The sequence below is a fragment of the Sabethes cyaneus genome, chromosome 1, assembly GCF_943734655.1.
Source record: "Sabethes cyaneus chromosome 1, idSabCyanKW18_F2, whole genome shotgun sequence".
Lineage (NCBI taxonomy): Eukaryota > Metazoa > Arthropoda > Insecta > Diptera > Culicidae > Sabethes > Sabethes cyaneus.
The window spans coordinates 66,936,857-66,952,336 of record NC_071353.1 but is presented as its reverse complement, the minus strand read 5'-3'; the positions used below and the strand labels follow the sequence as shown (position 1 = coordinate 66,952,336).

Sequence of the window (15,480 nt, the reverse complement as noted above, 5' to 3'; positions counted from 1 at the left end):
GCACCTCCTAGCTTAGCACTTTTTTTTGTTTATAGGAGACTAGACCACTGCGACCAGCTTAGCACTTAATAGAGTATTACCGGGTATGGCCGCGTGGAGGCGCTAAGTAGGAGCTTGGGCTGGCAAAAGCTATGTTGGTCGCTTTGTCGTTTGCCTTCCCCATTTCATACCCAATAATATAGCTCTAAGATGTTGTACATAAAATAGTCATGGCCTGAAACTGAACAAATGGTTGGTCTTTGCTCGCATTGGGTTTTATTTAACTAAATAAAAACATTATCTCCACTGTGCTGATTCTATAGGTGGGTCTTGGCTCTTTTGTGTGAGTGGCTCTGAACCATCCGTTTTCTACCGCGAACCGATTCAAATGAACGGTTGATACTACGACGAGCATGCAGTTGAGTCGAGCAGCCAAATACGTATAAACCCCGGTGTCACACACAGACACTTATTCGCCTTGATTCTACATTCCGATCATAAACATCCCTATCGACTTGTGCTATAACATACGTTGTATTCTGATCGAACCGAAGTTTCTGATCGGATCCGGGTCCGATCGGTATGTAGAATAGAGGCGATTGTTCAATTGAATGGTGTCGATTGACGTCATTTAGATGGCAGAATCGGGATGTTCGGAAAGTTTTACCACAACATATTCGTTACTTAAGCTCCTTTATAACTTTACCCTCTTACACACATCTGATTTGTATTACAAGCACTTTTGTAATTGTTTGTTGTTAAATTTTCCACTGTTTGCAGCTTGGAGTTTGCAGTTCTGAAAGGATTATGTTGTTTTCGTCGCAGCTTAATCTCCGTTTATATTTTCAGAACCCTTTTAAATTAAAAGTATGATCAAGAGTGTTAAGTTTGAAAATGTCAAAAATAGTAAGAAAAGATATTCTTATGATTTACCTCTACGAATTATGCAGACGATCAATAGCTGAAACAAATCTGAAGACCAATTTTATTGCCGATAAATTACAAAATGTCTGTAATGCAAATTTTATGTTTTTCAAACTCACAGAACATCGATAACGAAATCAATGGAACATTGCAAAATTGCATTTCACTAGTGATCGTATCTACTGGTATAAGTTTCAAACATAGGATTCTTTTTGTGAATTTTAGTACCGGTTGGGACTAACACAGATTTCGGTAAGTCATAAAATTGCATTTTACACACTTCCGATGGATTTCAACTAAAAGATGAACTGACTATTCTATGTGGAGCTGGCGTGGTATTAGTTAATTTGCTTTGATTTCGCTGGCACTGTTTTGCTGCGATGGGGTTTTTGTTTGCTGTTCTACTGGACACATAGTAGTACCGGTCACGCTGGTAGTCATCGTTTCCGACGCGGTCGGTAATGGTGACTGAGTTGTGGTTAGGGTGGTAACAGATGTTGCTATATCTGCGAATATAATGGCTAACGGAAACCGCTTCTGACACTTTTTCTTAAACGTATTAAGCTGCTCTTCAGAGGCACCGCAGAAGAATCCAGACTGCAGTAACAGAAATAGTTTTGTTGCGTTCTAAAATAGTGAAGAATAAAGCTTTTTAGAATGTGTGTATATATAAATGTTTGCTCTGATATTTACCTCTAGTGAAACGTTGTTCAAATCGACCGATGTCAGTAGTTTGACCGCTTCGTCTCGCCTTGATTCATCCAACTGATACATGATTTTAGTAACTTCGTATAGTGCATCAGGATTATTTTGATTTAGTGCCATATATGCATCGTTCAGTTCTATTGCAGTCTTGGTCCCACAAAATAATTGGGAGCGTTCCCGTTCGATAACCAATTTAACACTTTCTTCGATTTCGTTGGCGGTAATGCGACATTCGAGAATTTTAAAAAACCTGATAATACAGTTATGTAAAGTTGGATTGGTGGCATCAATAGCGCGTGCCCGTTTCAATGATTGTAGCATCAAAAGTAACTTGGACCTGCGAGAGTAAATCTCGAAAGCCATCAAATGTGTTTCGATTTTGTCTTTGGCGAGTATTTGTAGTGGTCTTAGAAATTCAATTGCTTTTTCCAGCGGATCTTCAGGACGTGCCAATTTATCTGGTATCAACTCATCTAATTGCGGAGCTTCTGGGTCACCATCCTGGTTAGTGTTACGTTGTTTATTGTGCTGTTCCTTTTTCTGATTTGTCTGCGATGCCTGTGCAATCTCTTGTTCTGCCTTCTTTTTTGCTGCCTTGCGTTGCTTATTGCGTAACTTTTTCAGTTCAGATGGCGGTAAATTTTCTAAAAAGTATTGAATCGTTAGGTATTAGACATAGTGCTAATTGTGGATTTAATACCAATATCAAGTTCTTCTTCTGTTGATTCAGCTGGTAATGGTTTGTCAAATAAACGCACGTAGACCTAGAATGACATATTAGTAAATTGACCATTTTATTCTGTAGATATTATATATATTACCTCAATAGCACATTTTGCAGCTTTGAAATAAAATGGATGCCGTCGTAACACATCCTCTAAACGAAGCAGTCCCACGTATGAACGCAGTGTCATTTTTCGCATGCAATAGGTATGAAAATCAAACTGGTCTTCAATAATTTCAGAAAAGTGACGATCTACTTCATGACACTTTTTTAACGCTTCCCCCCATTTTTCCCGTCGCTGGTAGGCAAGAGCGCATTCGGTTTGAAACCACATGCATTGCATTTCATTGAGATTTTCCATTGATGAGACACCTTCACGCGTAAATTTTGCGCAAATGTCCTCAGCTTCTTTGATTTGATTGGCACGTAACATGTATTTGGCGCATTTTGAATTGATATAGCGATCGGCTGTATCTAAGCTCTGTGCTTCGTCCATCCATTTGACTGCCTCTAAAATATCGCCAGCGTGTTTGTAGATGCGAGCCTTAGTGACGAATAATTCAATTAGAGTTGGGGTATGCTCAATTGCAGCGTTGATGAAATCCAGTGCCTTTTCTGATTCTCTTAAGTAGTCGTAATGTTGTGCTAAATAGAAGAGAGTCCAAAGCAGTGCGGATGCTGGTTCTTTTGGAAGGCATTGTTCTTTATCTTTCGTAGAAAAATAGCCACTGCTGGTCAGATTCTGATGGTAGCCTTCAACTAGTTCTGTAATAACACGAACTTTTTGTCCATCTCGATAGAGTGATGTTAGGTTCACAAATAGAGGGGGAACGCCCTTTCGAAGATTACGACGCAAATGTTCATCGACAAGTACACGAAAATCATCCCCTTGAGCTACGTCTAGGGGCAAACGTTTAGCGCAGAATGATTGTGGGTGTTCTGTTTGTATCTTTGCGTACGCATCGATAATTTCTTTTTGTCCACAAACTTTTAATGCTTTTAAATACTGCTGGTAATAAGCAATATTTTCTGGATTACGCTTGATCAATTCGTAAAAGACCATAGATGCTTCCTCATGGCGGTCTAGTTTAAGGCACAGTTCACCAACTGCCTCTCTAACGGCAAGCGTATCAAGGATTTGCGATTGATATTTTTTCAAATGTTGCAGAGCCTTTCCGTGGTTACCAGATTCACGAATAACTTGATTTTGGTACAACAGCAATTCACTGTGCTTATAATCAGAGGTTTCCTGCAAAATTTATTTATTTATTGTATTTATTGTTAAAAATAAAAGAAACGCCTCTCGAAATTTTGATTCTAGGACATTAAGCAATTTCTCTTTGTCCTTGAATATTTAGTTGCGATTGCGAGAGATTGGAATGTTAAGATATTGTTATCTGCATAAACATTTGTAGATATATGATTACTAACATAGAATTAATACTCACAACCGACTGCGATGCCCGAAATGTTTCTAGAATTTTATTGGCCGTTTCATAGTCACCGAGCAAGTGATAGCTCATGGCAAAACCGATCCACGAAGCGTGTTGCGAAGGACGCAGTTTAAATAATTGATGACGAGTTTCCCGGTAGCCCTCAAGATCGCGCATCTGTATTTGCAGCAGTGACAAATCTCGTAGAATTTGTATGTTGTCCTTTTCCCATTTGAGTGCGTTTCTATAACATTTGATTGCTTCCTCGTATTTTTTATCTGAGCGTTGTAATAAACCGTAAACGTGCCAACAAACATGCGACTTGAGATCATTGCGTAAACCACGACGTACGTAGTCGTAAGCCTCTTCCTTCCGTCCAAGACAATTGAGCGTTAAGCCCTTCATTGCAAGTGTTTCGCCATGTTCGGTGAATTTAGGATTAGTCAAGATCTGTTTTGCGAGTTTGAGGCCATTTTTGTATTGTTTCATCTCATAGCATTTCTGTGAATAAGATAAAATATATCAAATATTTATGTTTAACCCTACTATGCAAGAAAGACAACTGAAAAGAAAGCGTTCAACATAGCTTTAGGCCAGTGATGGCCAAACTGCGAGCCTTTGAGGTGATCCATGCGACCCGCAGTCTGATTTGAGAGATGGTAAGGTGCATTATCTTTAATTTATTACTATTTCGACCAAGGCAGTACTGACATATCTCATCTTCGTTTTGAAATTTCATTCCTCAACCAAACGACGACATTAATCCAATTAGACGATTAGGTATAGATTTAGTTTTTAATGACTCAGGGGTTAGGTGCCTCAAATGCCTCGAGGATGATGGGAGCTGGATGGTATAAATGATGTGGTAAGTTTTGGAACATGAGGTCGTAGTCCCTATTTAACGCACGCCTCCTCGTAGACCATACCTGTTAATACTTTGACTTGTAATTGAGTAGCAGAGCTAGAAAGTGTCACGTTGTGTGGTTTTTGAATCACTTTTTTTAATCTAAGATTTCGATTTTACAAACCCTTCTTCTTATTTTGATGTTAATTATAATGTAATGATCCGACCACGGCAGGTGGATAAAAACAATCATATACGTTAGAATTCATAGTAAAGAGCCAAACAAGCAGCGATAAATGTCAAAAGGGAGCTAAACGAACACACTTACTATTTGCCTAATGTTTATTTAACGAGTATTATTTTTTTGTTAAAACGGTAGTTATTTTTACAATTGACGAAGGGATGGTAGAAGAAAGTAATGAGATTTTTAGAGTCAAGGAGAAAGCGGAAAGATGAGGGGGGGGGGGGGGGGGTATTAGTAGCTACTCTTAACAAGTAGTCGTTGTGACTCCTACATTTCGTCCATATACACCTTCCAGCATAACCGGAATCGGACCCATAACACCCGTCAGGGCATGTGGCTCGCTGGTACTAATGTACCTTTAAACCACAGAGGCGCTGGACAAAAGGAGACTGCACAACCTTCTTATTAAGCGCGCGACGTATCTTCAAACTCCACCATCTCGTTGGTTTGGGTTATTTATAGACATAATTTTGTGCCTCTTCCTCGATCTGTTGTAATCGAACCACCGAATTGAGAAGTTTTAATCTAACTCGTTTTACTCACAGGCCGACGGAACTGTACAGACACTTGCGATTTGCAAGTTACAAGGCACTGCACGTGACGTTGGTCGTCCGTTAGCGTGCTAGCCGCGATTCTCAACGCGAATCTTCGGGTTGAAATCTCCGTTCCTAAGGGATAGACCAACCTTGTGTCTATCCCTACAGCCCAAAGATCCGCGTTGAGAATCGCTGCTACCACGCTAACGGGCGAACAACGTCACGTGCACAACAATATCAGTTTTGTCAAACTGTTGAATAAAAAAATAATTTAATAAATCCAAAAGTACTTATTTTTGAGTCTACAATTTTTTTTGATAGAAGCTATGGCTATTTTTAGACTTAACAAAGTTTATTATTTATTATTAAAAGGTCAAATAGTTAGAATCCAAAAAAATATCTGGGTAAGCCCTGAGTCTACAATATTTTTTGTTGAATTTATACAGAATACTTTTGCATTTACAAATTATTTTTCTGCGTGAGCACTCGCGACCACAAAAAAAGTAGCCGAAAAAGTAAAGTAAATAAGAAGCAGTTTTGGCATTTGTAAATAATTTTACACTTGATTACTTGCGCCGTAATAGTGTCTTGAGTAATTTTTGTAAATGGTAAGAATTGTGATAAACGTGGTGTAAATAAATTAGTAATGATCATTTTCCTGATTCAAGCTTAATTATTACGGGAGCAAATTCAGTTCATTGTTCTGCTCGGAGCGAGCGTTTAGTCAAAATCAGGTAGGTGTAAAACTTATAATATAGTGAAGTCGGGGCTTTTACTTTATATAATATTCTGTTGAACAGCAAGCCTGTTCGACAGGCGGCGATGGGAAACCCCACATTCCTTTTGGTGCGATAGTGCGACGTTTTCTCCTTTACTGTGAGGAAAAATAGAAAATAGCAAATTTGAACAGGGATGGCACGATCACTTTGACTCAATTCACATTCATTTGACAGTACCGCCTCAGCCAAGTAAAATTTGACAAAGTTTTATATGGAACATTTGTAGAATAAGTTATTATCTACAATTTTGCTGAACAAAATTTTACTGTATCTTTTGTAGTTACGGCGCTACAATGCTAGTAACTCGTTAATGACTAAATGAACATTCACTTAGTCACTAAAGACGTGCTAACATTGTAGCACCGTAAATACAAAAGATACAGCAATACTTTATTCAGAAAAGTTGTAGATAATAACTAGTTCTTCAATCGTCCCATATATAACTTTCAAATTCTGCATGACTGAGACGGTATTGTCAAATGAATGTGAATTGAGTCAAAGTGATTATGCCATCTCTAAATTTGAATACACTGAAGTCGCTTTTTACGCGACTATTTTTCCGCGAATTCCTCAATTTACGCGGTTTTTTTACGGGAATTTCGGAATTTACGCGGTTTTTATACGCGATTTTCAGAATTTACGCGGAATGTATTCTTCGCGAAAAAAGCGACTTGAGTGTATTAAACTACCCATGCTTTCATAGTTAAGTGGGGGAATGTCGTCGTGGTTGGGCCGCCTTTTGACATTCGCCCATAACTTCCGTTCCAAAAAGTTTTAAAATCTAAATAGATCGTTGGAAAGGTCTAAGAATAAGCTATATTTCTGGAAAATCTTGAACTGATTTCTTAAAAAATAATAAAGTTATAGGCAGTTCCGTGATAACAAAAAATGTTGTCATACTCGGGCCACGTTGTACAGGTTGGACCACCGCTCTTAATTATACGTATTGAAATTCTATGTAGCCATCAAAAGAATGAATTTCGTGAGCAACAGCCCATATAAGTATAAATATCCTATTTTTAATAACATCTTTACGAAATTTTTGGTGATCTTGTAAAATCAAAATTACTATAATCGCGTTTTCCGAAGTGTAGAGTAACCAACGTATTTTGGACCCCATCAGCAGCTGTACATAATTTGGACCCAGCAAAATCAAATGGAAGTGTCCAAATTATGTACAGCTGCTGATGGGGTCCAAAATAGGTTGGTTACCCTACTACTGCAATGAAAAATCAACAACAATCTAGGTTTTTATTGTACTAATTTTGCTTTATTTCATCACATTTCCCGCGACTGACGTTCTCTAGCGAATATTGCGCTTCTGTGCTTAAAATTATGGTGGCCCAACCATGACTACACAAGTGGCTCACCTTTACAATAAGCGCTTTTGTAGCATTTACCCCCTTACCCTACCCAAACACCTAACTAGACAGGATTTTTCAATAACCTTCGAACAGTACGCGTATTTTGAATACTCGATTGAAACCCACAATATTGTGAAAAGTTAGCTGTCACAGTAGAAGTTTTACAATGCTTGTACATAGGTATCACGAGTTACTAAAACTGAAAAAAATCGTGGTGGCCCGACCTTAACAGTGGCCCGACGATAACGGCATTACCCTAACTGCCAAAATCATTGAAGGAGGTCAGTCCTGGCGTAGTGGTTAGCATTCACGCCGAGGATCCGGGTTCAAATCCCAACCCCGCAAAAGTCACGAATGACCTAAGCTGGTTAAAGTGACTATAATCGAAAAAAAGATCATCTAAGGTTGAACTTCTCAGAAACTTGCAGATCCAGATTGTGACAAAGCTCATCCGAGATTCACGATTTATGTATTGTCAATTGCAAGGAAAATTGTCCAATCAATAAGTGCGCAATCGCTCATAAAAGTGCTATTTAGCTTAAATCGTTTCGGTCTCTTCGGTGCACTTATTGCTTGGAAGATAACGAAAAAGTGCGCCGAAGATACCGAAACGATTTAAGCTAAAATAGCACTTTTATGAGCGATATCGCACTTTGGATGGTACAATTTTCCTTGCAATTGACAATACAACACAGTATAATTTGTGGCAATACGAAGTTTGTCGGGTCAGCTAGTATATTATAATCTAAAATTAGTTGTAGCAACGGTTCAAGTGCACTTGCATCGTCGTTATAAGCGGATGAGAGGAGACACAAAGAGAATCTCTCATTTGCACCTAAGCCCTTTTCACATGTTGCAAATGTTATGTTTGATAGATACATAATGTTTGATAGATACATAATGTTTGATATATTCAAAAATAATTATTTTTAAATTTATTTTTATAACGATATAACGGTTTCCAAGATACGAAGGAAATTGTAGAAGAAAGTAATGAAACAAAGGTGTTAATAGCATAATAGAGCGAGACAAGACGGAATAGGCGCAGTGGAAAATTAGATTGGGGAGGGTCATTTAAGTAACACTAGGTTCGTAGATTGGCCCTTTTTGCCAAGCTGAAAGATCCGTGGATTGAACCAAGCTATAATGGGAGCCAATTATAACCGGACTCGAATCCCATTAAACCTTGGTTCAATTTGCGAATCTTCCAGTTTGGCAAAAAAGGGACGAACTACGAACCCATAAGTGTTGCTTACAACACCCTCCCCTCTAATTTTTTGTTATTTCCCATTTAGGTCTTGTCACGCGTTGGAGGTACTTTCGACACCTTCGTTTCATTACTTTCTTCTATAATTACCTTTGTCTTTTGAGAATATTATTAATATAAAAAATATATTCTTATGTCTGGTTTCATTAAGGCTATTACAAATATTTAAAAATGTTTTTGTCCCTCCGGTAATGAGCCTCTGAAGGGGGGAAGAAAACAAAGAGATTTTTTTTTAATCGAGCAAAAAAACGTATGGATTTTAGGCATTTTTACTTAAAGTTTTAACGTGAAAACTAAATCTGTTCTTGCTTTTAATATATACACTCAAAATAATTTTCACGTCGAAGTTACAAGAAAAGTTATGTGAATATTTTCCATCCAGCTTTTCCTGTACTATTTACGTGAAATTAAGGTGGTTCGCACGCATACTAATGCGTTAACGTGAAAATCAGGCAAATGTTATTATTGTTTCCAATAACAATCAGTTGAAAATCATGTAAGTCCTTGTAGAGAAATTTGCGTGATTTTTCACTTGGAAAGGACATGTGGATTATTTTGAGTGTACGTTTTTATTTTCCATGCAAAAATCTACGAAAAAAAGACAAAAACGAAACAAAGTTTTTTTGGCCGATTTTCAAAAATTGTTCAAATTTCCATTTCCATTTCGTGCTAGAAGCGTTAACACAACTCGTACACTCATTTTTCGAGTTTCTCAGGCTGTAGAGCCCACAATTGATTTTATTAAAAAAATTTACTCATATCCTACACATTATTTTTTTTGCTCCCCGATTTTTTCAAGCCAATTTCCAAGGGAGGGCGACAAAAACTTTAAAAATAATTTGCAATGGCCTTATAAAGCCAACACAAAAAAAAACATGACGTTAAACCTTGTTAGAGATCATAGAGATGAGTCATTTTTACAGAAAGGTTGCTTTGAAGTATTAAATAAAAATGGAGAGCTATAACTGTTTCTGGTATAAACATTTGTCTGGTCTCTCGCGACTAAGGATAGGTCAAACTCGGATGACACATGCCTATCTAATCGAGAAGAACCCACACTCAACCTGCGAATACTGCAGTGTTCAAATTGCTGTTCGCACATCTTAATTGAAATTCATGGTTTGGAACAAGAAACGAAGAAATATATTACACTGTTAGAGATTAGAGTTAAGTAAATTGTCTCAATATGGGAGATAAATAGGTATAAATGAATATTAGTATGAAAGGGGGAAGGCAATGAAGATGCGTCCAACATAGCGCTAGTCATCGGAAGTTCCTATCTAGCGCCTATATGTAGTCATACCCGGTAATGCTCTATTCTTAAGATTAATTAGCTAAGCTAGGAGGTGCGATGCTGCGTGGTTCCCTGCTGCCTGATCTCAAAATTATGGTTTTGGGCAAACGGCTGATGAACTTGGCCCTATGAAGTAATTTGCGGTTTCGTCACTAACGAGAATGACATTAGTTGGGGCTCGTTTATGTAGGAGTGAGGGGGGAGCAAAGAGTGGAGGAGAGGATCCGGGAGTTTGTTGTTGTGATGTTATTGAGATAATTCCTACTGCAAACAGCTTCAGCGAGGACCACAGCTAATGTCAAAAAATCTTTATATGTGTGCGTGGTGGAATACTTCATTGATAGGTAAACCCCAACATATATTGCGGAGTTTCCACCTTTTTAGACTCCGACGCGAAAAGTATTAGCGTGATTATTTCCTGCGTGTCCCACACATGCTTACAATTTAGCATTTTGAACCATCAGTTTTTTTATTGCCTCCACACCAGCCTTGGCATGCACTTTTCGCTTTGATTTTGCGCTTTTGTTTACTGCACCTCAGCCAAGCAAAATTTGAAAAAGTAGTGTATGAGGCATTTGTAGAACAAGTAATTGTCTACAATATTACTGAAAAAAGTAATGTGTTATCTTTTGTATTTACGGCGCTACAGGGCTGCAATGCCGTTGGAAGCAGCAAATATATTATATTAACAATATAGTTCACTTCGCAAAATCCCATATATTTATAAATATCCAATGCAACGGTATTGCCGTGAAAAGCCGAAGAGAGGAGACGCGAAGAGAATCTGTCACTTAGGTCTATTTGAAAAATTACCCGACCCCAAATATTTTTCCTGGGTATGGCCATACTCTAGGGGTTTCCAGTAAGGCGTATACTGCCCATAAATGGAAGACAGTCACATCTGCAAAATCGTGCAACTGCGAAAAACGCTGTTGAAGCCACGACAATTTTTCTTTAATATTGAATCGATTTTGGAAACAAATCGTCCAAATCGTCATAAAATCACTTGAATGTACATAACAGAATACTTTTACAAACAATTTGTTCACAAGTGCCCTAAAATTTGTTCCAAAACTTAGAAAAACTGCCGAAGTTACTGATATGCGTTTATTTGTGCTTGAATAAGCAAGAATAAACGCATAACAGTCACAGACACAGCATGCCTTGATCCTTGCGTTGTCGGTGACTCGGCAGCATTTTCAAGACCACGTGTCGTTGTTTTGATAATTCATGTGCTCGTTCAATTCAATTGTTCAAAATGTCCTTTTTGACTCAAATCTCTTCCTGGCCTTTTCTCCTTTTTATTGTAATTTGGTATATTGAGTTTATAGTGAGGTTGCATGATGGGGTTTGTTTGACTCAGAAGCTGGTCGCTTTCCTGTGTGTCCGGAACACTCCCAGAACGTGTCCGAGTATGACCAATGTGAACCTGGGCACTATATGTGACAACAAATGAACTATTTCAAACTAGTTTTGCAATTTCGAGTACCGACTTAGAGATGTCACATGTTGTATTTTAGTTAAATTCAGAAACTGATCCCCGTAGATGAATCCGGAACATTCACGAACATATTTAGATTGTGGCCAATGGCGTCTTGAACACTTTATACGACTACCAATAGTCTAGATTTGCAAATCCGTGTATTTATAGGTGTCACATGATTGATTCAAGGTGCTTCTATGTTCAAGTCCCATATATTCCGGAACTTGTTCCCACTGGAACATCGGAATCCTACATCCGATCCAAATTCTGCTCAATAGTGTTCTTCTAGGCCATAAAATCTTCCGTTTGGTAGTTGCTACAGGCGAATTGGTCCAGGCATTTCCCAAAAACATATGCTTATTGATATATTTTTACTACTGTGACTGTTATGCGTTTATTTGTAATATGGGACTGACATAGTTTGATATTTTTTTCAACATCTTGGGAACAAACATAACTTTTTTGTTTGAAATATTGAAAGAACAGTTAATTTAAAGATGATTCCCAGTTTTATCTCAAAAGTGGTGAAAAGTCAGATGGGACTGTTATGCATTTATGGGCAGTATAAGTGCGTAGTAATCAGAGATTACTTTTGTAATTTTGTAATTTACGAATTAGTTAGGTAATCAATGGTAATCAGTAGAGTAATCAATGATAATCTTAAGTAATCATGATTAATTTATAGTAATCACAAGAGATTGATTACTGGTAATCAGAGGTAATCAATAAAGTAATCAAGAGTAACTTTTTTCGAAGGTGCGTAGTAATCATTGCTGTTGGAAACCCTTGGCCATACTCACGCACGTGCATGCGCGCATTTGTGTATGTGTATGAATCAGAATAATGTACTTGATATATAGTGTATACAGCACGCACATAGCCACTTGCAGATTTCTTTGTTTTACCATGAGATATTTTATCTTGACTTGTCTGATTACGAAAGGTTAGGAGATACTTTCAGTTTATTGTAATATTTTAATTATGTATTTAGTTTAAGTTTATTTACTTTAGATGCTTGGGTTTGATTGGAGAGATGACTTAGCCAGTCATCACGCGAAAAACAATTTGATTCGCCTCAACTTTGGTTTATGATAGCAGTTCGTGTTTTAAATAATGCAGTCTTGGCCCTACATTCCGACATAATTTGACCTTCTGTTTCATTTTTTAACACACTTTACAATCGACTGGTAATATACTGAAACATCATGCTTATTATTTTGATAGTCGTCATAGATGTTTGCTATGACTTTTTTTTCATGTTTTATCCCCGACATTGCCTTTCAAATTAGATGATGTATAACTCATTAATTTTGGAAGCGTCGGTGGCTTGAGAATATTATAATTATTATGAAACATTACATTTTAAGTTTAATTTGATTGCTATTACTGGAAGCTTGATTTTTTTGTCGTTTAAGTCCGAGCTACGTTACAGGTTCAATATACCATACCCCGTATGTTTTATAGTTTTACTTTAGTTTTGACTGGACTGCATGGTTACAGTTTAGCAAAATCAACAATCGGCAGCGAAGTCGTTTGGTATAAAACAGTGCATTACTGATGGCAATAAATTCATAGTTTGTTTGTCAAAAATGCATTTCTATAGTTCTATGACGAATTTGGCATGATACAAATGCATTAACATTAACCATTTTCCTAACACTTAGGTAGAATCGGTAGAATACTACTACATTCAATTCGAACTAATCTGAATGATTAGCACAAATTTCTTGTTTGATGGCTAGGATTCGCGAGCATGCCAAATTTAGCTGTTACGTAAAGAACATCTAACCCATTCAATAAACTGCGATTGAGTTATGAAGAGTTGACTATTTTTCCAGATTGACAAGTTCTTAAAATGAAATAGTGAAATACTACTCTAATCAGCTTTACATTATATGATTACAAACAGTTTAAATTATTTTTATGTAAAACTATCAGATTAAGTTGTCGCTTGGTTTAAAATCCACACCGCAGTCAAATGAAAGATACTCACTAGAATTTTACGAAACAGAGCACTCTCTTTCGGTGGCAAAGGATCACTGGAAGGCATCTTTTCGGTGTTTTCACTTACAGTAATTCAACAAATACAAGTTTGTGCTAAAGGATATACTAGTTTGAAAAAATTGAATTTTTCACGGCAAAAAGAAGAAAATGCAGAATTACAACCAGCGGAACTACACACGAAACTCGCACTTCTTGATGTCTCGCTTTTTGCTAATGCGTGAATCGGTTCAGTTCAGTTGAATGACATTTGGAATTGATGCTGAATACACGTTGTCAGGGTTGTTATTACCCAATGAGGTATTTAGAGGCGTGGAAAAGAAGGCATTTTGGCGGCAACTTTTAGAAACGGAGTAACTGCAAAATGTAAACAAACCGAGTGAAGTTTTTTTTTTAAAATAACTATATTTTACAGACCGATTTTTTGGAAAAATTGGTATCGATTTGGTGTTAATATTGTGCCTGGCAGCTGAATCTGGACTATTTTCTCTGATACCTATATATATGACGGAACGAAACAGGAACATTATCGTTGTTGCTCTTTCTCTTTCTTATTACAGAGAACAGACATTCATCTTAATTCCGCGGGATATGTAAAAACCAAAATCGCCATTTTGAAAGTATGTGGTAATGCTTCCGTTAGATGGCGCTACTATCGCTGACAGAAAGGGCTTTGACCTAGCTTTGACTGCTTCGATTGGCTTTAATTGCTTACAAAATATAACGAACTGCGTTGCTACAGTAACTATAGGAAGTCACACTTTGAAAATAAACAAGAACTGGTAACCATATTTTTATGTTGTATATTGAGCAACGAAACGAGCAACGAAATCAATATCAAGGTATGAGCACTGACGAACTGACTTGACACATAGAAGAAAATTCTTCAAAAACCATCGTCCTACACATTTTGCTTGCACTCTAGCGCCATCTGTTATGCATGTTGCGGAGTAGCTTGCATTTGCAGGGTTTTATACTGTAAGTGTTTTACATTTGCAAGGTTTTACACTGTAGGGTTTTTACATTTGTATGGTTTTATAGTGGAAACTCGAAGCAACACTTGAGCGCCGCGGTGTGACCATGTTGCGAAACATGCTTTTTTTTGAAAAATGAGTGGTTTTTGATTGGACGATGGAATTAACGCGAGTGTCTCGTCTGTTTGTCTGTGGTATGAGGTATGATCAGCTATGTTAAATAAAATAACAGTAGTGTATTCGTTGTCAACAATATTTATACCGCTCCTCAGTGCCGTACTCGGAAATACCGTGTACCCCCGTTGGTATGACCTTCTTTAATCTGAACATTTTTAATCTGTACCCCGGTGGTATGAATGCGTTCACTTTAAAAACCGACCAAGCGTCACACACAATTGACGTTAAAGTTGATCGATAAATTAAAAAAAAGCAAAAAATCTTAATGCGTTTCCTCTTATTCAGGAGCTTTGGCAGTATAGCTCATATGCAACTTACCTCTCTCCAGCGCTCAAAATAGACCATTTTAGTCGAAACTGCCGAGCCAATTTCGTCTTGTACAAACCGAACCTTTAGAATTCGCGCATGTTTGAAATGTTTTTAAAACGTTTGTTTTCGTCAAATCAAAACAAGTTCATAGGGTGCGCGTCTTGCGCGAGTGTGAAAATGAATAGAGTTACCAGATATTCAGATTAAAAATGAACTCGCCCAATCTGAACGAGCTGTTTTTCATATTAGCGGGGGTTGAGTGTAGTTCCAAAACCATCGCTTTTATCTGCAGAACTGCAAATGAAACCCAATGTCGAGGGCAAAAAAGGGAACTTTTTTCAACATATCCAACTTTATTACGCTGTTTTTTCACGGCATTGAATACTTTAAGCACAGACAAACAGACGAGAAACTCGCGTTAACTCCATCGTCCAATCAAAAAC

General features: G+C 37.5%; 1 protein-coding gene across 1 annotated transcript; it reads right to left on the bottom strand.

Moving 5' to 3' along the window:
• Positions 1-625: 625 nt before the first annotated feature.
• Positions 626-13,756, bottom strand: LOC128732651 (N-alpha-acetyltransferase 15, NatA auxiliary subunit). The gene is made up of 6 exons (XM_053825946.1): positions 13,570-13,756; positions 3,781-4,266; positions 2,430-3,581; positions 2,309-2,372; positions 1,597-2,252; positions 626-1,530 (listed from the first exon to the last, which is right to left on the bottom strand). The coding sequence occupies exons 1-6, from the start codon at positions 13,624-13,626 to the stop codon at positions 1,246-1,248; spliced, it is 2,700 nt and encodes an 899-aa protein (XP_053681921.1). The 5' UTR covers positions 13,627-13,756; the 3' UTR covers positions 626-1,245.
• Positions 13,757-15,480: the final 1,724 nt, after the last annotated feature.